Raw genomic sequence first — 26807 nt, forward strand, 5'->3', positions numbered from 1 at the left:
TTCTATTTATAGGTAACACTTGACAACACTGTCGTTAATGTATATCAGTACTTTAATATACTTCAACGATCTCGTGTATGTGTTTTGTAATGTACTAGCTATTTATATAATTAAGATGGACCTTCCACTCTGGTAACGAGAAACTTGCGCGATAAAACTTAGCAACAACGGCAGTGGTAAATTGGCTCAATGATTCGCGAACAATGTGATGCAGAGCTCGCTTCGCTAAAGGAAATCAATCAAAAGTTGTCTTCCTTTTACATCGCTGCATATTCTGCCTAGAGTATTAATGATCGAAAACACAGCAGAGTCCGATCTAGAAGATACAACAAGTACATTGTTAAAGACATCCCAGAACAAACAAACAAAAAATGTCCAAGTTAAAGTTCTTTCTAGACATTCTTTTCACATTGTTCGAAAATTAATCATCCGGAGAGAGCCCTCGATTAAAATTGACTCTTCTTGCTTGCGAATTTGACGCATGCTTTTGCACAAAGAATTTTTTTTCGCATTAAAAAACATTGCATATATAAAATATAATTATACATCAGCCAATTTCTAATCCTATCTCCAATGTTGGATTCGATAATAATGTACAATTGCCTTCAAAGTATTTAGAATTTAATGATAATCTCAATGCGCTATATTTCAGTGTGTTTGCTTCACTTCTAGTAACTGCGGATAATTTTCCACAATGTTTAGTAATATCCCATCAATATATGTTCTCAATTGCGCGTTTACTTCTTGCTGTTCCTTCAGGGCTTGTTTCAACTGTAATGATATGATTTGCAGAGATTAATCAGATTGTTTTAAAAATGCGTATACAATAAAGATTGTAAAATTTCAGATTAATCTGAACACATACTTCAGCCATTGTGCTTGTTTCGCCAAGCTCTGCTTGGCCATCAATCTATAAAATGTTTAAAAAATTAATATTAATATTAATTATTTCCTTTAGGATTGTCAATTGATGTATCGTAAATAATCAGGTATCTAAAATTACCTGGTCTGGATTCATGCCGGCCAACAATTCCACAGCGAGACTAGGACCTTTCTCAGCATTATTGTTACAAGGATTCAGCATCAAAAGTTCACGACCTGCCTGGAGCGCCGCAGCAGCCTGCAGTTCGTCTCGAGATTCTTCCAAGCCTACGAATCAATGAAACATTACATAAAATCTCTTGGAATCAAGGTTTATATTTATAGCTTCACGTATATATTGTATCAATATTAAGAGAGATTAAAATGTAGTCTCTTTTTTTCACCATGAGTGAAATTATAAATTGGATTTAAAAAAATTGTCGAGAGACAGGAACAAGTATGATTATAATGATTCATTGTTACAACAATGAACATACTTTTATTTCGAGCTTGAAGTTGAACCACCTGCTGTACCAATTCTTCGAGCCTCTGTTGATCCTCGCTTCGTAACGAAAGTTCTTCTCTCATAACATCTAACTGATGATGAGCCTCGTTAGCTCGGCTTATCGCGTGACGTTCACTTTCGCGCGCGGCGTCCGCTTCCCTCCTGGCGTCTCGGAGATCGTTTTCGAGTCGAGTCTTGTCCCCCCTTGCTCTCTCGAGCTGCTCGCGTACTCTCGCGATCTCATCCCTCAGGCTGGAACTGTCCACCTCCGCAGCCTGTAGCTTAATGGCATAGTTTTCCAATTGCAACTGTCGCTCGCGTTCCAAACGGGACGCCCATTCCCGATGCCTTCGTTGCTCTGTCTGTAATGCAGACAAAAAGATTCTTATATAAAGTTTTTATATAAAAAATATCGTGACCGCGTAAATGAAAACTCATCTGTTTTGAGAAATATATCTCTTCAAAAATATATCTATCCCTCTTTTTATTTTTACTTTAGTTCTACAAAAGAACCTTGAAGAATATATTGTAGAATCAAAAATCATGTAAAGTTTATGCAAAATGCAAATGTTAATTTGTATCTTACAAGTCAATGCTATTTTATTTTAGATGTAGCTTCGGTCTATTTACGGCGAATAGACAAAGTGACTCACCTGAAGCCTCTCTTCGGCCCTCGTTTCAGCATCTTTGGCCGCCTCCTCGAGCATTAGTATGCGCGCTTGTAACGTCGCATTTTCCTGTTTCGCTCGAGCATACCTTTCTTCGCCGACCGATTTAGTATCTGTTAAGGCATCCATTTGCTCTTGAATCATTTGAACCTATAGCATTTAGAATATTATTTTAACAATCGCGAGATCATCGCGTTTGCCATTCACTCGAGAGAATCTCTCTAGAGCGAATCGTTTTCCCAATTTTCTTTTTTTTACGGTATACTTGAATATTAAACATATGAAGTATTAATGAATAATATTGAAATTGTGCTCTGCTTTTAACGTTATTAAAAAATGTTATTTAATATATAACACGATGGGAAAAATAGATTTGTTTACCTCTATTCTATTTTACTTAACTAACAATGTTTTTTAAATGCGCTTAAAAATAATGGAATAGGATTGAAAGATAAATTAATGAGTCACATGTAACTAGATGAAACTGCGGGAGAAGATTACGCCTTCACTGCTCTTCCTCCGGATGTCATGAGAGGTCCAAAAGATGACAGCCGAAAATATGACGGGAAGAGAAAATATGACGTTGATCGACGTTACGGATATATGAATAGCACGTAGGCGCAGAAACGTGCGGTGAAAGTGAATTGAAGAAAACGCAAACTCCCTTTAACGAGCGTTGTACACGTGCTCACGTCACCGCGACTATCAATGGAAATACAGGTATCAATGGAAACGAATAGAACACTGCTTATGATCTTTACTCGAACAAGTCGTTTCGCAGGTAAATCTGAGAAAGCACAATAGAAATACCTCGTCTTTGCGGAGTTCATTCCCTTGATTATGTTTCGCTTTATATTTATTATGTCATAATATTACCGATATTGCGCGTAATATTCCTCACTCATTTAATATCGTCTACTAAAGATAATCAAGTTGATACGATTCGGGTAGACATTGGAAGATATACCGCCGTAAACTCGTTACAGTTGCTATTCTCCGGGTGACGTTTTTCAATAATCGAGATAACGATGCGAATATCACTAAAGCAATGCGAAATATATCTCTAATGCGAGAATGAAATGGATATATCTTTGTTTTAGATCCTGAAGCTGCACGAAAATAGCGTCTATATCTATTTGCAAAAAATAGATGCGCGATATGTGTGCAATAATCGCATACGTAAATACATTTATGCGCGCCCGTGACGCGGCAAATCGGACTTGAAGAGAATTGAAAATCCGTCGATGAAAAATCGTCGGACGTTTTTTTCCGACCGAGAGATATCTGCTCGTCTTACTTGCTCGCTGAGCCGGTGCCCGCGACGACGAGGTGGCTGTCGATCGTTGCGTGTCGGCGATGTTGCCTGGTGCCCTACGAATTGGAATTGACCTTCCCACAGGTCATACTCGAGGCCGGCACCAGGCCCGGAGGACGGCCCCTCCCCGGAAAAGGACGCGCGGACGTCGCGATCGCACGGATCGATCGTCTCTTCGCAAAAGTTCAGCTCCATCGCGGCGGCGGTGTCTCGTGTGTAGACCTGGTTATCACGTCACGTCATCGCCTATATCGCGAGCGCGCTTCGTCATCCCCGCGCGGATTCCTTTTTGTCGCCGCTGCCGCCAACGTCGTCGTCCTCGTCGCCGTCACCTTCGTCGCGACGCGCGACCGCGCCGCGATAATACGCATCGAAGATGCTTACTTTAGGCTTCCTTCCGCGAGAGAGACACGCGCACTTCCACAGCAATGTTCTATGCGGTTTCTACGCGTCAGGAATGTATTCCAAGCCCGTCGTCGTTCGTTCGCGATCGTACGTTTTTCTCTCTCTCTCTCTCTCTCTCTCTCTCTCTATATATATATATATATATATATATATATATATATATATATATCTTTTCTCTCTATCTGATCGCCCACCGCAGGCTGGGGCCGGGAGTAGTCACCGCCGAGGCTATTTGTGCGCTCCATACCACGTGTCGGCTAACTCCGTACTCTTGACAGTTCCGTCGTATTACGCCGTACGCTCTATAGCCCGCCCTTACGCCTTTTCTCACCTGCGACATACATTCGCGAGGAGAACTTCGCTGGCGAAGTTATGTTTCCGCATAAATATGTCTTCGAAACGGAAATCGATGTGTTATCCGTTAGGCATACATTCCAATGTCCTAGACACGCGAAGCGTATAACTATTTATTCGCGATGACGGAATCACGATAGTCTCATTTTTCCGCACGGAAAGTTGAAGTCATAAAATTACTCCGAACTCGAAATTCTCGAGCGGATTCGTTCTTTTTTTTTTTTTTTTCTCTCAAGCGTATATTTTCAAATCATTCTTTTTATATCCAAGATGTGTCATTTTGACATAATACTTCATTACGCTGACAATGAGTAATCGGAGTCGTTGCATACCATATTTGTGAATGCCAGCGATATCACGTCGATAGGCGCTTGCCGATAATAGCTATACACGCCCCTTTAATTACTCCGGACGTGCACATTCGACTTTGATTCTTGTTGATGATTAATTAATCAATAACTATAAATGTTTTCCAGACTAATATTTGAGACTGATAACTCTCGCTTTGCCGTCCGCTTGTATCATCGCAAATGTGTCAGCACTCACAATTTTCATTTCCTGTAGATATATATATTCGATCATTATTATATGTGACAATCTAATATTCTTGTTTCTAGCTATTTAATATGTCATCAATATTCGTTCACAATTTTTCTCAATTAATATAATTTTTTTTCTAGAAACTCACGCAAGGAGTTTGACAGCTGAAAATTGTTTGGATTGTTTTGGATTTGGACAGAATCGCAGCTCATTCGATGAAGATTGTTTGGATTATATTCCAGCCGCATTATTACGAATATATATTTTCTTGTAAGCAGAAAATGTGCATTATCGAATCGTTATAGGTGATCACGTCAAGCGCAATGTCCAATTTTTGTAAGCCTTGCATGCCAAATACACGATCCATCCCGCGGTTAATAGAGAACTCGCGAAGAGCCAGCCTGTCCATCCGAGTAGATCTGCGAGCTGCGCTCGATAGCCCATGCGAATATTTCATTCTGCGTCAAAAATCTTATAAATTTGCTTGCAGTCGTAAATGTGACTTGCGAATTTTTGCCAATAATCGTGATTCATATTTCTACGTGGTGGAATTCCGTAAGATTTTACGACTCCAGTAAAAGTGACTGAGTTTTTTTTCTTTTTTTCAAGATATACAATTTAAACAGAATCTTTTGCTATGATTTATTTTACATGAGCACGTATGCGAGCTTGCCAATTTAATTGACGACCCATTGCGAACAACGTCATTATCATATGTATTGTATATTCAATATGTATGATTGGCATCTGTTTCTCTTACACGAAATTATCTACAGAATGTGAAATTTCGCATAAGCTATATATGTATTATATATGTGTACATACCCGATATCCCGGAATTAACTAGGAATAGAGACACAGAGATCGATATAATTTTGTATGATGGCATCAGATCAGACACGCAGATCTCTACATTTATTAATAATAAATGCAAACGCGACAATTCTCACGGAAACTTCTCTTTTATTGAATATGTAATGTTTTAAAAATATTTTTTTCTATTTTAATTAATTTTATTTATTTTGTGTATATAACATTTATATAAATGCTTTTTTCTTTATTTAATTGTATCGATATATCTCTGGTTATTATATATAATTAAATGTCATTTTTTTATAATTTATTTTTAAACTGAGTTCGATAAAATTACACATAATACGGATCCTTTTTGTATCTTTTAACGCGAAGACGGATTGTTTGACAATAATAGACATTCTTCTCAAAAGTAATTACTTGCTTCTGTTGGCAGTTAAATATTGGCTCATTTATGCAGATCTCGCCTAATTCTTTCCAATTTTTTGTCCTTCACACGCTCTTCAAACTTTTTAATTCGTAAGTATACGGTGAATCGATCCTGGTCTCATGAATATCGCGTCCTGCTTTCTCTCTTGATTTTCGCTCCCGTACCGATCGTCGTCATCGTCCTCCTCATAATCAGGATTGACGAATGGTCTCGTTATTGTCGTATTTGTCGGCGAAGTGGACTCGCCGCGATCCTCGGTGCACCGTTGAAATTCCGCGGAACGGTTCACGTTATGAGCCGCGTCTTGCTTCATCCCCGTCCTCGCGGTCTATATACGAGCCGAGAAAGATTGAAGGATCAGCGCGTATTCCTCGGGAAATTCGACCGCTTTACAGGACTCTGTATCCGCGATTATAGCTCTGTACATAAGGTAGGCGAAAAAAGTACGACATGCGTTATCTGTATGCGTCACTGTGTTTCCCTTTCTATCGAATATTCTCTCGAGTATATCGGGAACGCGTTAGTCGATAAGAGATACAGAATTTGCATTTTGTTTATCTTTTTTCAGGGGCGGATTCATATAGAAATTATCAGAGAAACTTGAGCCTTCTCTAAAAATTCGTGTCACAGGATCGTGAAATGAGAGATATCGCAACTTATTCTTGTAGTCTCGGAATAAATTGATTTTTTTCGTATATCATCGGCAAAATTACGTTATTCGGAAAAAGAATTGTACATTTTGATGAAAAGTTGTACGGAATATATAAATGTATACAGGATGTCCCATTTTAATCTCCTCAGGCAAATATCTCAAAAACCAAGCCCGGAAGAGAAAAATGTTTCAGACAAAAGTTGTTTGGTTTCGAGGGGGCCATAAGATGGTGACAATGATTTGATCTTGGAAAATCATTTGAAGGTCGTGTGAAGGTCAGCTTTAAAATCTTAAATGGAAACCCCCATTTTTTATTTAGTATTCTTGTAGCTGACATCGAGAGCTTTCCAAAACAAAGTATTTTTTTATTAAGTACTTTTTGAGTTATTTTATATTTTAATCTGACATATTTTGATATAAAAAATTAAATATCTCGTAAAATATTTAGTTTTTGATAATCTTACCGTAATACTTCTATGTACAGAATAATGAGACAAATCAATTAGTATAAAAAAAAAATTGTTTTTAAGAAAATTATTTACAATGTATTTTTTTAAACAATTATTTGTTTTTTTTGGCACTAATTAATTTGTCTTATTATTCTGTACATAGAAGTATTACGGTAAAATTATCGAAAACTGAACATTTTACGAAATATTTTATTTTTTATATCAAAATATGTCAGATTAAAATATAAAATAACTCAAAAAGTACTTAATGAAAAAATACTTTATTATAGTGTTTTGGAAAGCTCTCGATGTCAGCTACAAGAATACTAAATAAAAAATGGGGGTTTCCGTTTAAGATTTTAAAGTTGACCTTCACATGACCTTCAAATGATTTTCCAAGGTCAAACCAATGGTACCATCTTATGGCCCCCTTGAAACCAAACAACTTTTGTCTGAAACATTTTTCTCTTCCGGGCTTGGTTTTTGAGATATTTGCCTGAGGAGATTAAAATGGGACATCCTGTATATTTAACTTTAATCAATTCCAGGTCAATCGAACAAGCGGCATCCGCCCCTGTCGTTATTTGTATGTAAAAGTTGGAATAATTATGCAAAATAATTAAACCGAGATAGATTTAAATTTGCGACGCCAATTTCTTTCATACAGTCTGATCGAATATAATTTTGCAAGATCCCCAGGTAGATTGCGAAATCAAAATAATCAAGAGACGAGGATTACCTGTGGCTGAAACCTGCGCAAGCGTAGCCAAGCGGCGAGTTTTCGTCGGTTTTCGCGGGAAAAATTACGATAAACGATCCAGATGAAAAAGGTCACGAGGAATACGAGGAAGAGGATAACTGGCCAAGACCAAACCGCAGTTTCCTGCTTGGCGACGTCACGTTGGACGTGACACGGCGGCGGCGGCGGATAAAACAAGCCTGGACAGTGGTACGCCGCGTACGGATCGTACGGAGGATAACGCGCATAGGGAGGAGGAAGATAAAACGGATGAGGAACCTGTACCGCGGGATGCTGATGGTTCCTTTCGTGATCTCGATGCGCGTCGCTCGAGGATTGCCGGGAACGTGTCGCGCACATTGACAACGGTTCTGAAGATTCAGATGCCAATCATTTAAGATTCTTGATAGTAAAAGCAAACCGATAATTTTGATGAAACTTCCTAAACAGGTTAAGTATAGAGAAACTAACGCTAAACCCCTGACACGAAAAGTGACGAACGGATTTTCGCGTTGATGCTACAACTCTGTTCGCGTCGTACTTTGACTTTTGTTTTTACGTTTCAACGCACTCAAAATTCCGTTTCTTCGAAATAGAATAAAGTAGAAACTATAAGAGTTTATTTAGGCGAATCTCTGATTTAAAATTAAAGATAAAAAATTATTTGTATACAATCGTATCTTACTCACTTTGTGGCTGAGATCCATCACGTCCTCCAAAGATACGTCGCTGTATACATCATCCGTAGCATCGTAATTCGAGCCCATTCCCGTGCTGTTGAAGCTGCCACTGCGATAAAGCTGGCTGCAAATGTCACGTCGGAGAGGTGTTCTTTAGAATTCAGCGAAAAAATTGTCGATTTTGAAACGAAATTTCCGAATTACTCTATTTGAAAATATTAAGCATTCACGTATGATAATCTTATAGAAAGCATAAATTTTGTAAGAATAATGTAAATATTTCAACTTAAAAGAAACAATTATAATTACCAATGATTATTAAGCAAATAACGACTTGTGTGAAAGTTCTTTTAATTAAAAGATAAATTGTGAAAGTTCTCGCTATTAAAAGATAGGTTTCCTACGTTTTTATTTTAGTTTATATTAAGAATGAAAAAATAATTTTCTATTCTTGTTTTTTTTTTTCCCCCTTCTTCTTAAAGTAGTTTAGATATGTTTTTCTCTTGGATTATTGTACGTGTAGGTTTGTCAAATGTTTTCCATTTTAGCGGATGGATAAGGCACGTAATTTGGAGGAACAACGGTAGCGTGGAAGGAAGCGCGAATATCGAAGTATCGCGGGTATGGAACATGAGTAACGTAACGCCCACGTTTTAGAAAGTTTGTCGATTCGAGTTCCGTGAAAGGAGCGAGACGTCTGGAATTATTAGCGCTGATGCAGAAGCATCATCCTACGGCCGGTGAACTCTTTTGTCCGGGTTACTCTTTTCCTTTTGCGTGCGTTGGGGCAATTAAGGCACGAGAGATAGCAGGGAAAAAAAAAAAACAATTATTTTCGAAATACGCATAGAAACGCTGATCGATTGAATGCAGCGATTTTAACAGACATTAACAACGACAAAATTTTAGCACGTCGAGATTTAAATCCTCAAGATTTAATTTGTATCCTTTAAAAAAGATATCGATGATTCGATTCTTTTAAAATTTATTACCACTAAAATTTCTTTATTGCAGAAACATGGTTGAAATTCTTTATATGGATCAATTCGAATTTAGAAATTATATATTACAATATTTTTTTTACCTTGCCAAGGCGTTGGAGCTGAGTCTTTTTCTGCTTGAACTGTAAGCAAATACGAAAATATTTTCTTTAACATATTTACATATATATATAATGTATACAAATGTTATTATATTTATTTATAGATTACTTTTGAACGAGTTCTATCGCGTTACTAACTTGTTGATGGCAAGTGCCAAATTTCATAATCCGATCTTTGACTAAGCCAAATTGTAAGCTTCCGTAACAGAGCTGTGAGCAATTGCGATAAATATACACGGATAATAAATATATATACATATATCGCCAAGTGTAGCAATCGAATTCGCTTGCTATCAAATTCCGCGTAGTAACTACTACGGATCTTATTATTATAAATAATATGAAATATACAAATTCTACGAATATACAATATATGTATTACAAATCACATAAGAAAGTAATTTCTTTCTATTGTATAACTTAATATCTTATATTTCTTGCGATATTTTGAACAAATTAAAAAGATTATTATTAAGACGAAACAAAAATAATCCATTTATAAAGAAATAAAAATAATTGAACAACTCTGTTTCAGATAAAAAGTTGAAAGAATTAACGCAAGAAGCAAAACAATTATTAAAGAATAGTATTTATGGTGAGTAAATTTTATGAATAGAGAAAAAACATATGTTTAAAATTATAAATTATACCAGGAAAATTAAAAAATTAAAAAATGTTTAAAAAACAATACTTATAATTTTATGTAGAGTTAATTTTTAATATTACATTAACGTACAAATTTACACATCTTTAATTAATTTCAAAATTTAGTACCATATTTTTGTCCCTCAAATTAAATACCCTTGAAATACACACACACACACACACACACACACACACATATGTATATATATTTATATATATGTATATAATATATAATATATATGATACATAATTTATTAATCCATAATTCATATATTCAATCTTTATTTAGTATAATCTGCAAAGTTCAAAGGCATTCGTTTATTTTTACAGATTTGGCAGATTTTTGACCGCGAAATTTCATTTTCTCCCACTGTGCGGCGCTTTGACAATAAACTGCGACAAAAAAACAGGAAGTGATTGTTTGGATAACAATATTCCGTCAAATTCGCCTTCTGTCATTATTTAGATAGATAACCGGAGACGTACGAACAGTAATCTCTCAAGAAATCTAACAAGTTCCTTATCTCTCTTGTTATGCGTTAACGCGAGCCGGTTATTTAACGTCGTCAGTCGCTTTCCCACGAGACTTTTTTTCACACGCAACGCAGCGCCGAGACACGTCATTGTCTCGCCGACGCGGGTTTTAAGAACGGCGGAAATTCTCTCCCCCGGAGATGGAAATTATGCATCTACGTCCCGCTCACTCTTGACCAAAGTTGTATTTCTCTTACCAAGGAGGCGTTCTCCGCAGCGAGGTGCGCAGCCAGGAATGTCTTCCAACGGTGGAGTTCGGGCTTCTCGGATTTCTACAAAATTAAGGAATGTAATTATAGCGAGTATCGCTGCGATCTCAGTCTATAAGATCGGCGAAATTTTATACAATGATATGAACCGTCACGCGAGACATTCTAGTACAAACGAATGCGCCTTTAAGGAAGAATTGGACGGATCAGCATACATTAAAAGTTGATAAATCTAATAATATATTTTGAGATTCATGAAATTGACATGGCGCACTTTTACATTTTTAAAATTAATAATTAATTTATAAGTTAAACTAAAGATTTGTTTTGTAGAATATAATTTAATCTCAAAATCGTAAATATTATTTTATATCGAACTTGTGTACAGTGATTGTACTATGATTTTAACTGTATGATACAATAATTCATGAGAATAATTTTAATTCTACGATGGGCAAATCTTTATTTCAATTCACAAATTAATTATTGGTTTTATATTTTAAATGGCTAAAAGTGTTTGGGGCGCGATGTCAAACTCATGGATCTCGAAATGTATTAAATTTATGACGTAGCTGATCTGTTCAGTTCCTCCTTAATGTATATAAGAGAATTTTCATCTTTTCATAAAAAAAAAAACTCTTTAGTAGATACGAAATAATGTTGCGCGAAAGTAGCTAAATATTTTAAGCTAAAGTTAAGCCAAGTATGACACGTGCAAAAAGAATCGCCATTCTAAAGAAAAAGTATAACGCGATTATTATAGGAAATCACGCGGTTGAGATTTTAACTGTCGAGAATCCTTTATCGCACACATATAAGCATCGCAAAATGGCACTCTTAAAAATACATTGCCATTATTACGTAACTTGTGTAACCTGCGCATACAGATAGCAAGTCAGTCGGTATTGTTCCAAGGTGATAGACATTGTATGCAACGCGTTGCTCTTATATAATAACTTATCCAGCGTAATACGTACACGGGCATGTTTTCAATTACATGATTACTAGATTTTAATATTTCTGCCGTATATTCAGCTTCGGAAAGAACTTGCTACGTTCCATAACTAATGTTACGTATCGAGCGAATAACGGCAGGAAGCAATTGACATAATAAAAGGCCAAGCTCACTATGCTCTCTTCTTGCCTAGATTAGAGCCGTAAAGCGATCCCGAAAATTACGAATGCTTACTCATTCGGTTTGAACTTTCACAAATATCTAATTTATTGAAGTTTGAAAGAGAGTTTCTTCTTAAAACTACTTTATTTATTAATATTATTAATTAAATATTTAATTTTATAGAAATAAGTTATTTTCACACACACACACACACACACATTTATTTTATCACAATGTATGTATATGTGTATGTGTCTTCCACAGAGAGCGATCTTCCACAATGAAAGCTCGTCGAGATCTTCTCACCTGCGAGAATTGGTACCGGTTGGCGAGGGTGCGGAACTGCTACCGCCCGGTGAGTCCGGCCCGTCGTCGACAGAGTCGCCCTCGACGGATCCGAAGCCCTCGTAACTCTCCTCCTCGTCGTGGCAGCCGATCTTGATCGTGGCGACGTCGGACGTAGTTTCCTGATGATGATGATGATGATGATGATGATCCGGACTCGCCGACGAATACCGTCCGGAATCCGAGAGATGCGAGATGACGAGATTGCGCAGATCGGTCGACATCGAGAGAGAAGCCGGCTCGCTCTGACTCCACTCCCGGTCGACGACGTTTGTCGCGCGGCCCTCGTCGTCGCGCGACGACGCCGCTCCGCCGTCGTTGGCCGCGCCGCCGTCAACGGTGGACGTGACGTTGGCGTTGGGCGTGCGGGAGCTCACCATCCTTCGCGGACCTCCTCAGGATCCGAGCATGTGTCGACGGAGGACGTTCTCATTCGCCGCTGCTGAAACACCAAGTCCGTGAGTCAGGCCTGAGATATGCCAGGAGCGCGTCCGCTTCGGAATTAACTAGCGACGCAGCGGAAGAGGCAAAGAAATAGAGACAGAGAGGGAGGGAAATGCGAGTCGAGTCGTTGCCCGCGAGAACTTCTTCTCCCTGGATCAGGAGTCGAGGTCGAGATGAACTTGTATCGCGCGATCCTTTTTACATACTTTTTAGCTTACGTCACTGGTCTTAAGAGGTAAAAAATTGTCAACTCTTTTGTCCCTTACTTGATATATAATGAGAGGAACAAAACTTGCATCGTGAAAGATCTCTCGATATGTGGAGTTATCAGTCTCATATTGTATATTTTACTATGTTTTATTTACATTGTTTATATTAGTTCCAGATACAAAAGCAACATTTAATATTCCGATTTCCAGTTTGAAATAGTTCAAGCATACTTTCTCCTGTGGTTCTTTCGTTTATGACCTTTTTTTTTTTTTTTTTTTGCAATGTTGATGTCAACTGATAAAAATCGATTATACATTAACGAGATAAATCACTTGCGTAAAATGCGAGATTTCGCAATTTCTCAGTAGAAACCTAACGTTGATAATTAAAGACAACATCGAATAATAAATTTACATAATAAAACCGACACATCTCTAAGAAATGTTCTCCAGGTATTTTCATCGTCTGGATAATTATTAAAGAATTAAACTATAAATTTTCTCTTAACTATAATTGTTCTATCTAAATTTTAATAGAATTCACATATATTGTATATCTCTTATATACATTATATTGCATAAAATTTAAACTGCGCAGCCGACAAATAAAGCGAAGAAAATCTCTTACAATCTTTCATTCTATTGTTGCATAATGCCTGCTGATATCGACTTGTAAACGGCCTGGCCAATGAGGTAACGCAGCCCCGTACGGATTATGGAATGACAGCGAGATCTCGTCAGCTTATTAAACGTATGCATTCTAGAGAAGCGAAGTAAAAGCAAAGCGTGAGAACTACGGCAGAGAAGTCACGGTACAGTGAGAATAGCGAGAGAATCGTCGAAGGAGAGAACAAGATGACCCGCCTAGATGAATTATTTACGATTTTGCCTTCGCATTGTTACGTGATTGGGAATTATTTACTCTCTTATCCCAATCTTTCACGTTCCGCGTGAGTCATGCGGCTATATTAAACTTTTAAACTTTGAAGATTTCATCTCGTTAGCATAAGCCGCGGATGTGTAACCTTCGTGCATGCGTATGCGTGAATTCTCGGCGCATTAAAAATGTAAATGTGTCTTATCGAGATTATGATGCACCGTGTGTATTTCGTTTTGAGGCATATTAGTCAGTCGGAAGAAACAAAGCGATTCTTTGCCGTTTAACGCAAAATTGCTATCGATGAATCGGCGAAAAAGCATAAAGAAAGGATTTCGCGCAAGATAGAATGACGATGAGCACGATTAAAGGTTCGGATGTACAAAGTATTTCGCACACGCAGCCAGTTTTAACAATTCTAATTTTAACGACAAAGTTTTTTTTGTTTTTTTTTTAACATCTTTAAAGCGTAAAACGCTTTAAGTTTGCGGCGAGCATCTTTGTTGATTTAAATTTAGATAAATTTTGCTTTATGAGAAATTTATTTTGAATTTAGATAAAAATAATATTAATATTAGATTAAATATATTAAATAATAAATAAATATATATATAAAGGTATATTATAAAATTAAATATAAGAGTATGATAAATAATACTTCTAGAAATTTTCTTATAGGAAGATCGACTATCAACTGTCTACTAAAGCAGCTATATTAAAATTATGGTTTTGGAACAGCCTGTGGATGATGAAAATGTTCTGGCAACGGTGTAGCTGTACGGATGAAGCATCGACAGATCGCATTATCGATCGATTGAACGTTCCTCTTTTCACACGTGACTCCGTAACACATATGTGCAATGAAAGACGGCCGTCAAGTTCAAAAGAGATTTTAATGTACGAGATTTAATCGTATTATCGTGAGCTGGAATATTGCCAAGTGTTCCCCCTTTCTTTATCTATCTCTGTCTCTTTCGAAATAGCACTTGTCTATATTTATCGATATCAAAGTATAGCGCAACGTGTCGTCTAACGGGAGAAACTACCACTCGAGAGATCACAGAGTCCGAATTTGATTATTCATGGGTCTTTTTATTTCGAAAAGTATTAAGAAAGATAATAAGTTTGTTTTTTTCACCCTCTTTTTTTTCCAACATTTTAGAGACAAAGAAATTCTACATATTTTTTTAAATTTCTCTCAAACTTTCGTTTGATTAAAGTAAAATCTGCTTTAGATATTAATACGTTTATAATAATAGTGTTATAAAAATTTATAATAATGAATATATATAATTTCGGCTAATAAATAAATGATTGAAGAAATAGATATGAACAATAATAGACATATACGTGTAAAAAAGAGATTGTTTTATTTTCAAAAATAAAGATTGTAGATAATTAAAAAAAAATTTTTTAATATGAATATGTAGGATGCTTCGACGTTAACTAATGTTGAATTAGCATAAGCTAAATATAAACTACATGCTTTATACTTATTGTTAATAATTCTCTTTTTTAATTTTTTTTCTGTATATATTTTATATTTCTATGATAAAGAAATTAGTTAGCGTTGAGTCCCACACATTCATATTAAAATATATATTTTTTTTAATTATTTGCATATCTTTATTCATTAAAATAAAACAACCTGTTTTTACCTATTATTGTTCGTACTTATTTTTTCAATATAACAAGCTTTTATTATTTAACTTATTAAAATAAATTATTCATTTTAGGAAAAATTTTGTTCCAAAAATCAAAATTGCGGTTTGTGCTTAACATCTTTTATATCTTGACATGGTATAATGGTAAGAAAACACTTTTATATAATTGTAATACCATTGTATGTGATTTTCGCGTTTCTTAAAAAATAAGGATTTCAGATATAAAATACTTGATACACTCGAGGCGATAAAGTACGAAACTATATTAATAAATAATAATCCTGAAGGCTCACAACGTTAAATAACAATAATATTGTAGAGGGCTAATAGGAGCCGTGCGCAAGATAGAGGACGCAAAATAAATCTAAATTATCTATATTAATAAAGATCGATCGGACGAAAACAGTGTTTCTAATCGAGGACGTTGACGCTCAAGGAGAAGGAGGATAACGAGGATAATCGGAGAAGAAGCAAAGATGAAAGATTAAATATTGCGCACTCATTTATAAAAGTATTATTCAAAGTAAAATCATTCAAAGTTATTCGTTCGACGAGAGAGGATTAATGGCGAATACTCGCGTTACAATGAATTGGAAATCGAAAATAAATCGAGGAGGGATTCGTACATAATGCACGGCGTACTCTACGATATAGTCTATCATACATTTATACTTCCACGTAAATATCCCGAGTTACTAACTAGAAACCGATAACTGCGTATACTGTACACATTCGCTCCTTAAATACATAGTTTATAAATACTAACTTTATATTTACAGCACTTGCTTCGCGAATCAATAACTAATGCAAAAATGTCGAACGATGCAACGTTTCAATTATTTATCCTTGAAACTATTGCACTTGACACACACTCATTTTCACATGTCAACGTTTGAGCATTGATGACGCAAAGAAAAACAAGCGAAAAAAGAGAAGGCAAATGTTACTTATATAAGTACATATACATGTGTTTTTAAAAAAAGAAAACTATGATAAAATTATCAAAGTTGAGGCATTGCAGCTTGCTGGTAAGTCACTATATACTTATTTTTAATACTCTCGCGCACAAGAGTCATATATTACCTGATTCGCTTCGAGTTCACATTTTTTTTTTTTTTTTGTTTGCTTAATTGTCAAACGATACGCGGCGAAATCGGCCTACAATCGTGTAATCTCGCTTGGCGTTTATTATACGAGCTGTTTACCAAGCGCGCGCCGGGGAGAGGACCGCCGTTTCGGTCTCCAGGCACTTGTCACTCGAAACGGAATGCGTAGACGCGTTTCGAATCGGCAGAGAGTCGAGAATTCCTGTTCGCTTATTTAGGGTAGACACGGGGAGAAACGTATATATTTAACATGCGCGCGAGAATTTCCGATATTTCATCTTTCTTTCAACGGCAACACGAATATCCAGCATCCGTGTAGCCCTGGACCAAATCGCTCATCAACGAGCGAATTAAATATCATTCGGAGCCGATTATCCTCTTGCGATATTTATTTTCATGTTATATACGATTTGTTCTTCGTGTTATTCGTTGTGAACTTGAAAACCTTGTTTTCCCTACTTTTCTTATCAAAGGCTTTTGTTTCTGATCAAATATACTTTCTAATATTGACGTATTTGATCTCTGTGATAACACGTGGAAAAAGAATATAATAATATAATAAAAGATTCTTTTTTTTCTTTTTATTTGAATAAAATAATATATTATATGTTTTTTTTAAATATCTTTTTTGCCTTTTTTTTCAGGCGATTTCGCAATCGATGTATTCGTGTGAGACGAATACAGAGTTGAGGGATATGAAACGCTAGACTAGGTCGAACGAGCACGCTCTATTTCCAAACTGGACACGCTCATCATATTGCATATACGTCGAAATTAATAATCCTCTCTAAGGTTACATATTATACAAAGAAAATTGTTATGAAAGTGATCCAAGATCTGTACAATAGAATTTATAGTGTTAGCGACATTGAATATCTCACTCACATCCGTTTGCACATTCGCGCGACATCAACAAAAATGTAAAACGAATTTCTCTCTCTCTCTCTCTCTCTCTCTCTCTTTCTTTCGTCAAAATCGCTCGCGTTTTAGATGTACAATATTTGTCACATATCAATGGCACATTCTTTGGCTAATCTGAAGCCGATTTTTCATCAGTAAAAATATTCAAACATCGATCTCCTTAAATGAATCGCGATCAAAAGTAGGATGTTCCTTTGCGAACAAAGTTTTATAAAATTTTATCTGCGATAAAATTCTGTTTTAAAATTGAGTTTGAAAAATGTTTACTGGTCAAGGATGGGAATATTGATATTTTGCCTTGAGAAAGGACCAAATTGACCAAAGAATTATCCATTGCAGGTCTAGCGAAGGATCGTTCTAGGACACATCGAAACCGGTACGGAGGTCGAGTGAGATTCCTGTAAATTGACTCACCTTACGTCGATCCTACGTTGTAGCAGCACAATAACGGCAACGTATCCCGTATATCACAAGCCACTATCACCTGTGGTGGCACGATAGAGACCTACCACGCGACGCTACACAACAATGTGACGCTATTCGTGATAGAAAGAAAAAAAAAAGTCAAAGACAGAGAGAGAGAGAGAGAGAGAGAGAAGGAGAAAAAGGAGAGCAACTAAGAAGCAGGCAGGTAGTGAACGAGAAACACGCACGATCGGGATAACGGTGCGATGATCGGCGGTGACGAACTGAACGTAGGTAGGTTGATAGGTAGGTAGATGGGCAGAGCGCAACGCGAAAGCGAAGGAAACGCGGTCCCGATTGGAGTCACAGTGGGTACGCATGCGCTGGTCGCGCGGCTCTGCGAAATGCCAGTGCAAGTGGTATAGGTGTGTGGGTGTGTACGTGTGTACGGATACCCGACACTGCATCAGAGGTACCGCACAGGTGTGTGCGTCACGGTCGTACTCGCAGGTACGAGAAAGCACCAATGTCGCTCAACCGTGTCTGTGACGCGAGTCCAATGTGTTAACACCGTGGTGCGAGGCGCGTGTTTGTGACCTACCTAAGGGAACTGTGACCCGTACCACTACACGTAGGCAGGTAGATGCAGGTACTATTATATTGTGTTGGCGAAAGCTTTTTCTTTGGAAAAGAATTGAAAAAAAAAACGGAAAGAATTTTCCTTTTTTTTTCTTTTCTTTTCTTAATCTTCAAACTGTCCCAAAGATGAGAGCGCATACTCGCATAGAACTTTTACAAATAACAAAAATATGAAAAGAGCCAGCTTTCTTTATCTTACAATGTAATTATTTTCCGAGTTATCTATATCCAGGCAGTAACCTTTGTAGTTCTATAATTAGACGCATAGTATTAATAGGAAATAACTGTATTCTTTCTCTTTTTGTTCATCTTTAGCAATCGATTTCGTATGGGGAAAAAAAAAAAAAATTCCTCGAAGGAAAGCTTACGAATACGCCTCACTTTACGCGGCAACAGTTAAGTCTTTGTCGTCTGCTCGCCCTCGATGGTCTTCTTGTAGACCTCCTTGTAAACGAGCTCCTGCATCTGTATCCTGAGCAGCATTCTGCGATCGGCCGGCAGGGTCCTGATGTGCGGCAGCAGACTCATCAGGAAGTAATAGTTATCATCGAAGCGATTGCCCTCGAGGGGATCGATGCCGGCCAGGCCGACGCCACCGTCGCTGTCGCTCATAAGGACCTGCTCCGGCGAGATGTTCTGCAGCATCATTTCATTTTCTGCGAGATTGTCAGCGACGTTCTGAAACTCCAAGTTGTCGAAGCTCTCCTCGGGTTCCCGCTTCACGTCCACCGTGCCACGCCTGCCGTGATGATCGCCGTCCAGTTTCAGCTGATGATGACCGATGTTACCGTCACCGGCCATCGACAGCAGATGATCGGCGATCGCGTCCCGATCGTCGAGACCGCCGTCGATGCCGGATGTCGGATTCTCGGCCTCGCTCTCGCAAGGCTGTAGCTCGTCCTCGGTCTTGGCGACGCTGCGCTCCCAGATGGGCGGCCGCGGCAGCATCTGCTCCTTCAGGAACTGCAGGCTCTTGAAGTGGATCCATACCGGCCGGTTCCGATGGAACTTGCTCTTGCGATACACCTGGTCCTTCTTCAGTTCAGCGCGGAACGTGTCGCGCAAACCCTTCCATTTCGCCTTCAGCATCGGCTCTGCAAGCAGATGAATGGAAGATTGCTTTGCAGGCATAACGGAGCGGATTTAGGAAAATTCATTATTAGATATGTAAATAGAAAAGAAACTAAATTTTTTTTTTATAAAATGACATCGAGATGACTATCTCGGATACGAATATGTGCATTGTAAGAAGCAACAATGATTTTACTCTGATCATATATTATATTTGAGCATATTTTCAACAGTTTCTTTTATTTCAGGATCATACTGGATCCAATCTATGAATAAAAATATAAATATCAAGGAGTATTGGATGGAAGATATAGATTTTTGTATTTAATAAAGCGCGGGATTATTAACTGCCCTCTCGCACGCGCGCATCGACGCATAATCTACGCATGCTCCATCGACCGGGTGACTCGTACATCCGTACTACGGTTTGCGGTTCGAACCTCGATCGAGGTTACGATCGAAGTACGTACATATGTGCGACGTGGGACCTCGTTCGATTCCGGAATACGTCGCAGGTAAAAGCATCCGGCGATCGTTGCAACGACACGAATAATACGCAAATAATAATCAACGACAACGATGCTTCACGAGCAAAAAGTGAGGTTAGATAAGATCAAAACTATATCTAGAGCGGATAGAATTAAAATATGGGTTTTAATCAGGAGAATGTAAAATATAGTTGTGCGCGTGCGTATATGTGTGTATGTGAGACGTATTCGATGCAAGAACAATTTACAAGATTCATTTAAAATAAGAACGTCACTTTTTATTCTTGCACTGAAACCTTCATTTTTTTAAAATCAGATTTGTATAATTAATAATTATAGTTGTCAGCTAAAGATGAGCCTAATGAAAAAAAAAAAATCGTTTCCCCTTTTTAATCAGGATCGTATGAATAAAAAAAAAATCATGTTTTATTCACGACGGAAATGTAACGTAAAAATAGAACGATATCAGAAAAACCACGATATCGCGAAAACCACGTAAGAGAATATCCGCTTTATATTTTTAAATTCGAATTTTATTCGGTGAAATAATTCGATAAACAGAATTAAGAATGCTTGTTTGTTTATCGTCACGATAAAATATTACCAAAATGTAAAATAATTCGATTGCGCGAGATACAGGGTGATATTTGACGATGTAATACGTGATGTGATATATGATTTTTTTAAACACAGTTCAAAGAGAACGTCGTTACGATCTTGTATGATAATATATACATGTAGGATTCTTCTCAGTTTTCTCGTTATGGAGTTGCATAAAATTTCAAAGTTGTATCAAGGATTTTAATCCATACACTACCATAAAATATAATATAATAAGAGAAATTGTGACATTAGGATATGAGAGAAAATAATCACATTGCGGTAATTCTTATAATATAATTCAATCTCAAAAGAGAAACTTTGCCAAAACATCAAAGATGCATTTTCTTTGCTGCTTGTTTTTCTTTCTTTTCTCTAGATATATATTTTTCTATATACAGGGTGGGGCATTTATATTGAGACATCTAAATATCTAAAAAATAAAGCAAGATAGAAAGAAATGTTTCAGACAAAAGTTGTTCGGTTCCAAGGGGGTTATAAGATGGTGCCATTAGTTTGACCTTGAGTGGAGGTGCTTCGGAGATTTCAATGTCAATCTTTTTTTGAATGGAAACACCCAAATTTTTTTTTAATCTATTCCTTGCAATATTCTGCATAAAGAGTTATAGGGATATAATGGCCAAAAGTTTAATAGTTTACGAGATATTTTATACTTTATTTTATTACTTTACTTCGACATAATTTTATATAAACTATGAAATATCTGATAAAATTATTTATATTGCAATAATGTTATCTTAATATTTTAAGCTCAAAAAATTAGAGACATCAATTGGTGTAAAGAAAATAAGACAAGATTGACATTGAAATCTCCGAAGCGTCTCCACCCAAGGTCAAACTAATGGCACCATCTTATGACCCCCTTAGAACCGAACAACTTTTGTTTGAAACATTTCTTTCTATCTTGCTTTATTTTTTAGATATTTAGGTGTCTCAGTATAAATACCCCACCCCGTATATTTCTATATATATGTATATTTTTTTCTAAAAAAAATATTCTGATTATTTGTACAATAGATGGTTGCGTTTCTTAAAAAATTGATGGACAGTCGTCGCATGTTGCGGAATTTTGTAAATCATCCGCTTGGAATAAGCAGTTACCAGGGTGTCTACAGAAAAACATGGAAAATTTAGAATTCTCAAGGATTTCTTTTATATCCGGAAAATCGGGAAAATCTTACGGAATTTTATTGGAACTCGGGGAGTGTTAAAAAAAAGTTCTATTTTAAATAATTTTGCTTTTATATTGCAAGCAGTTGACAATCCGCTGATAAGCCAAACTGTGAATTATTTATTTAATATTTATTATATAAATATATATCTTTGTCTTCGTCTATTCAATGTCGTAACTTAATATATGAAATATGCAGTATATATATATCCTTTATTCTAATTTTTAGTGATAAAAAATGAAAATGTTATGCCCTCATTTGAAAATCTAGCATTTGAAAGTTAAAATGGCTCTTTGGTTTTCCTTCGTATAAGTGAAAAGCATTAGAAAACCCATAAATCTTATTTTAGAAAGTTACAGAAAATAGAATCCTTAAAATGTTTTCGTTACATGGAATTTCGAATAAAAATACCTGGAAGATCGGGAAACTTTTTTACAAGATTTGATCAGACACCCTGGTTATATAAAGTTTTCTCCTAATTTTGCAATTCGTCATTGCAAGTTCATCCCAGTGTCACAATTAGCGCGATCGAGTCTTATATCCACGCTGACGGAGAGAATGCAGTCGCGCGAACAGTCGACGCATGGGCGAAGGGATGATGCGTCGCGGCGAGCTCGCCCCTTGTACCCGAGGAACACGTACTGGGGAGGTTGAATATCGCCGCGATCTCCATCCAGACGCGATTGGTCACTTCGCGATTGTGATAGGAGATGTGCCTTTGGTTCCAGAGAGCCGGCCGCTTGTAGACCTCGGCGATCAGCCGATTCGCGTCCATCTTCACCTCGTCCCTCATGCTGATGCCGCACTCGAGACCTGGCCGAGTTAATGTAGCTCGCACGACGACGAGGACGGCGACGGGACCGGTGGGAACAAAGTACGGGCGAATACTAGCGCCGGGATAGCGATTAGCGCGCAGGACGCTGGCGGGTACGACGATCGATTCGCGTTTCGCCCTCGTCTCGCCTCGCTAGCGCTAGCGGTCGCACGCTCTCCCCAAGTACCTCGCGCCGCCCTCGCCCTTTTAATATTTCGCCTCGCCTCGCGCAAGCGAATCCCTGCCCCTGGAATCACGAAATCCCCGTCTTGGAGATTGCCTCTACGGCTCTAATCGGCCAAGTGATGTTTGCGTGCGTTTTAATTTCTCCAACGAGAGTTAATCGCTTAATTCGTCGATCGCTTTATCATCGATAAATTGGAGGATAGGGGGGAGGTACACCTAGAGTCTCGCGAGACCAACGCGCGAGTACAATGTTTTGCGTGTCCAATTACTCGGACATGCGCGTGCACGTGGTCTCTGATACCGCAGGATTTCGATCGACCCTTGCTGACGCGAGTAGCTCGCGCTCTCCTCTCGATAACAGGATTTCGATCGAGACCTACTCTCGTTAACGTTATTAACCCTTGTAACACATTTTTTTTTCTCTGTTTCTGATCACATATGGGGGTCAAAGTGTGCTAGAGAAAATTTATATATATTCCTTAACATTTGTAGAAAACAATCATGAACAACAGAAGTTAAAAAAGTAAATTTTAAACATTTTCTTTTTTATTGATTACTTATACGAAAGTTAGTAAATACAGAATATCGATACACAATGTCAAAATGACTCTTATGTGATTTTTAAGGGTTAATAGCGCTCTCCTAAGTGCCTTTAGTTTCTTTTAACATTTGACTTTGTCAACAAAAGCGAGCTAATTGCTTCAATGACCATGTGTTGTTAATCGCATGAATATGAAAGTATATTTGTCTGATGAAATCAACAAATGCGATTAATAACATAAATAAGAATAATATAACAATTTCCAGAGTGATATTCACGCATTTATAATCTCTCTGACTCGTACGTGTACTTCTTGCAGTGATAATGCAAGACTTGGAACTAATAGCGCAAGGTGCGGAGGCGCGCCTCTATAAGGGTCTCTACTTGGGAAGGATGAGTCTGGTGAAGGAGAGATTCGTAAAAAATTATCGACATCCGGAGTTGGACGCGCGTCTCACCAAGGATCGCATCAAGGCCGAGGCTCGGGCCATCATTCGGGCGAAATCGGCAGGTAAAAAGTGAAATCTCTGTTCGCAGAACGCATTTATCCCTCATTGCGTTATCCTAAAGGCATAGCAACGCCAGCCCTGTACCTGGTGGACGTAGAACGACGCAGTATCTACATGGAGTACGTGGAGAACGCCGCAGTACTCAAGGATTTTATAGACGAGAATGTTTCGGGAAAGACGAACGTGGATGATCTGGTGGAGTTCATAGGACGCGGATTAGGCACGCTCATAGCCAGACTGCATTCGAGACACATGATCCACGGGGATCTGACTACGTCGAATATACTGCTCAAGAATGACTCCAATGAACTGTCCTGCAACGATCAATCCGAAGGTAACTTTCGCGATAACGTTTCGAATACGGTAAATATTGCAGTGTAAAACTGTTTCACTTATCATACCCAGATAACCAAGCGTGATTAATCATATTAATTAATCATAATGCTGTCACATTGATGAGCATGATTAATTATATTGCTCACATATTGTCAACAATAATACAATTTTTGGCAACATGACAGCAACTTCTCAGACAATTGGCTATCTAGATACATATTTATTTTATTAACGCGTCTGTAAAACAAATTGCAAAGATACAGTCGAATTTTAACATACTTGAGGTACACGCTATTGCAATGTCTTCCAATTTTCTAAATCGACTCCGTTATTTTTCTACATTGTTTTTTTTTCCCCCTTTCTTCTCCATAGCCGAAACTCGATTTGTAATGATAGACTTTGGACTGGCCCGACTGGATTCCACAGTGGAGGATAAGGCGGTCGATTTATACGTTCTCGAGCGATCGCTGCTCAGCGCGCATTCCGAAGTGCCGACGTTGTTCTCCCGCATTTTTCATCATTATCAGCAGAACTATCAGAACAAGAATCAATGCGAGCAAGTGCTCGGCAAGTATAAGCAGGTACAGGCGCGAGGACGTAAGCGCTTGATGATCGGCTAAAAGAACGATGGGCGTCCTCGATTATTGCGATCTTTTACGATTCCAAAGAATACGCGAGGTGTATAAATAAATTTATTTTTGTAATTTGCAATACGCATTGAATTGCAAATACTTAACTGAACTTTGTACAGTTGATGGATATAAATTGTACGCGTGTGCTTCCATTGCAATTCGAATGATTGGTCGTGGAATCAAAACACACTGCTTGAGAAGGTAAGAAGATCTTTATACAGATAAATATATCATACTTGTATGTAACAATATGCGACAATATGCAAGAATTCAGTATGTAACGATACCTATTGCGAGGAAGTGGCTATTGCATAATGAATTTGGCAGCGGCGATGATTTATATGAAAAACTATTGCTCCTTTTGTGTATCCACGATTTAAAATGTAAATCAGTCAAAATGCAATCCAGAGTATATAATAATCCAAGTCACCTATTGACAAATATTACAGTATATCGTATGATGTACACGTAATGTAATACAATTAACATGAAATTGGCGAATTCGCTGTATGATTTGGACTTACCAGAAAACCAGCGAACGAGGTCATAAAACCTTCCTTCGTCAATTCCCATATACCACCAAATTCTTCTTCATCGATTTGTTGAAAACTGCTAAAGTATAAATACGTAATTCCCGCATTGACTACTACAAATCTGAAACAGCAAGAATCAATTGAGAGGAAAATATTATTTCACAAACATAAATCACACAAGCTTTTCAATAAAGGTCTCGAGATCGTATCTCTCTCTCTCTCTCTCTCTCTCTCTCTCTTTCTCTTTTCACTTACAACAATAGAGCTATAAAACCTTTCAGAGGTATAAGGCCCCATCCTACACCGACAATAATACCGATCGCTTGCCTCGCCCAGTATATCACGTCAAGAAATTCCTCCTGTAATCCAAGACGAAGGGAAAGAATGACAGCGTTTCGGAAGCGAAAGTTTTTTTTTCCTCCCCCCTTTTTTTTTAAAGAGCGCCCTCGAAAGAGAAATTGTTAAAGGTTATATTTACCTTGTCCGGCCATTCCGAGTTCGCCGTGATCGCACGTGTCCATACGCTAACCTCGCATTTGCCGCAGTTCCCGTTCTTCTCCGCTCTCGTACGCGACATCCTCGCAATCCTCGTGTATTCTGATTTCGAAATCGCCCTCTAGACGATCATCGAACGCGATGTACAGCGGCCACTATTCGCGTATCCTTCCACCGGCCGTGTCTATATTTTACACGGTCGCAACACAGCTGACAGGGCTGACACTCGCGAAAAGAAGTGGGGGGGGGGGGGAGGAGGGGGTGTGAAGAAAATTAACTTAATGGAAATTTTTGTTGTCGAGAATAAAGAATGTTTAAGAATAGAGGGAGAGAGAGGACTTTTAGACTTTGAAAAAAATCGTGAAAATTATCAGAATACATTTCGGTGAGCGATAATTTCGGTAATTAAATTTTTCTACAGCTAAAGGGTTTCTAAGATCGATTTCGATGTTTTTTTTCTTTTTTTCTCGGGGAGAATGGAAATCTCACACATATACACACACACACACATTTTTAATATCGTCTCAATATGTATATAGATACGAGTTTTTATTTTATTCGTTAACGGATTATATTTTGCGCTTCTTGTTATTAAGCTGTCCACCAAAATAGACTGCAAATGTTAACATCGTCAATTGCGCATTTCTGTGATGTGTGATATTAATATCTACAATATATTTCGGCATATATATATATATATATATATATATATATATATATATATATATATATGTGTATCTTCGCATTGTATCTCTGTCTCGTATATGTATACAGGAATGTG

General features: G+C 37.6%; 4 protein-coding genes and 1 long non-coding RNA gene across 23 annotated transcripts in view; 2 read left to right on the forward strand and 3 right to left on the reverse strand.

Annotated features, from left to right (window-relative positions):
- Nuf (rab11 family-interacting protein nuf) lies at positions 1-18282 on the reverse strand. 3 transcript variants are annotated; one of them, XM_070310917.1, is made up of 10 exons: positions 17999-18282; positions 12325-12802; positions 10890-10964; positions 9496-9534; positions 8421-8562; positions 2020-2184; positions 1359-1728; positions 1004-1149; positions 866-910; positions 1-771 (listed from the first exon to the last, which is right to left on the reverse strand). In XM_070310917.1, the coding sequence occupies exons 2-10, from the start codon at positions 12741-12743 to the stop codon at positions 649-651; spliced, it is 1524 nt and encodes a 507-aa protein (XP_070167018.1). In that variant the 5' UTR covers positions 12744-12802; positions 17999-18282; the 3' UTR covers positions 1-648. The 3 variants fall into 3 exon arrangements, with proteins under 3 accessions (XP_070167018.1, XP_070167017.1, XP_070167019.1); XM_070310916.1 differs by having other exon boundaries at positions 12325-12805; XM_070310918.1 differs by having other exon boundaries at positions 8421-8535; positions 12325-12805; positions 17999-18163.
- LOC138941363 (uncharacterized) lies at positions 2026-9397 on the forward strand. Its single transcript, XR_011448156.1, has 5 exons — positions 2026-2293; positions 2513-2754; positions 3135-3841; positions 4789-6321; positions 7684-9397. It is a non-coding gene; the product is annotated as an uncharacterized lncRNA (long non-coding RNA).
- Positions 10049-26807, forward strand: part of Prpk (TP53 regulating kinase) — a 24171-nt gene continuing 7412 nt past the window's right edge. The window contains exons 1-14 of one of the 17 annotated variants that reach the window (XM_070310923.1): positions 10049-10108; positions 10489-10981; positions 12283-14264; positions 14572-14790; positions 15630-15701; positions 15777-16235; positions 16337-16585; positions 17308-17455; positions 17924-18638; positions 18944-19795; positions 19948-20296; positions 23841-24032; positions 24092-24364; positions 24739-25733. In XM_070310923.1, coding sequence (XP_070167024.1) covers positions 20086-20296; positions 23841-24032; positions 24092-24364; positions 24739-24986 — 924 coding nt within the window. In that variant the 5' untranslated portion in view covers positions 10049-10108; positions 10489-10981; positions 12283-14264; ... (6 more) ...; positions 18944-19795; positions 19948-20085 and the 3' untranslated portion in view covers positions 24987-25733. Of the gene's footprint in view, positions 10109-10488; positions 10982-11558; positions 14265-14571; positions 14791-15629; positions 15702-15776; positions 16236-16336; positions 16586-17307; positions 17456-17923; positions 18639-18943; positions 19796-19947; positions 20302-22708; positions 22908-22976; positions 23108-23402; positions 23504-23840; positions 24033-24091; positions 24365-24738; positions 25734-26807 lie in introns of those variants that run through there. The other 16 variants (XM_070310925.1, XM_070310921.1, XR_011448155.1 and 13 more) reach the window with 16 other exon arrangements.
- LOC138941357 (uncharacterized) lies at positions 18789-23605 on the reverse strand. The gene is made up of 2 exons (XM_070310938.1): positions 22623-23605; positions 18789-19722 (listed from the first exon to the last, which is right to left on the reverse strand). Exons 1-2 carry the CDS (start codon positions 22771-22773, stop codon positions 19025-19027), a joined length of 849 nt encoding a protein of 282 aa, XP_070167039.1. The 5' UTR covers positions 22774-23605; the 3' UTR covers positions 18789-19024.
- LOC138941359 (GEL complex subunit OPTI) lies at positions 25192-26271 on the reverse strand. Its single transcript, XM_070310941.1, has 4 exons — positions 26010-26271; positions 25787-25890; positions 25523-25652; positions 25192-25428 (listed from the first exon to the last, which is right to left on the reverse strand). The coding sequence occupies exons 1-4, from the start codon at positions 26106-26108 to the stop codon at positions 25387-25389; spliced, it is 375 nt and encodes a 124-aa protein (XP_070167042.1). The 5' UTR covers positions 26109-26271; the 3' UTR covers positions 25192-25386.

This window comes from Polyergus mexicanus, unplaced genomic scaffold (assembly GCF_030449975.1).
Source record: "Polyergus mexicanus isolate NDT 795.1 unplaced genomic scaffold, iyPolMexi1.0 SCAF_18, whole genome shotgun sequence".
Classification (NCBI taxonomy): domain Eukaryota; kingdom Metazoa; phylum Arthropoda; class Insecta; order Hymenoptera; family Formicidae; genus Polyergus; species Polyergus mexicanus.

Coding starts and splice junctions, on each gene's coding strand:
- Nuf (XM_070310917.1), bottom strand. CDS start 12,743: ATGGTGAGCTCCCGCACGCCCAACGCCAACGTCACGTCCACCGTTGAC. Junction 8,563..9,495: donor AGCTCCAACGCCTTGGCAAG/GTAAAAAAAATA, acceptor TGAATTCTAAAG/AACACCTCTCCGACGTGACA. Junction 2,185..8,420: donor TGATGGATCTCAGCCACAAA/GTGAGTAAGATA, acceptor TAAATGCTATAG/GTTCAAATGATTCAAGAGCA.
- LOC138941357 (XM_070310938.1), bottom strand. CDS start 22,773: ATGAGGGACGAGGTGAAGATGGACGCGAATCGGCTGATCGCCGAGGTC. Junction 19,723..22,622: donor GGCGATATTCAACCTCCCCA/GTACGTGTTCCT, acceptor ATCTGCTTGCAG/AGCCGATGCTGAAGGCGAAA.
- LOC138941359 (XM_070310941.1), bottom strand. CDS start 26,108: ATGTCGCGTACGAGAGCGGAGAAGAACGGGAACTGCGGCAAATGCGAG. Junction 25,653..25,786: donor GGTTTTATAGCTCTATTGTT/GTAAGTGAAAAG, acceptor TTGCTGTTTCAG/ATTTGTAGTAGTCAATGCGG. Junction 25,429..25,522: donor CCTCGTTCGCTGGTTTTCTG/GTAAGTCCAAAT, acceptor ATTTGTCAATAG/GTGACTTGGATTATTATATA.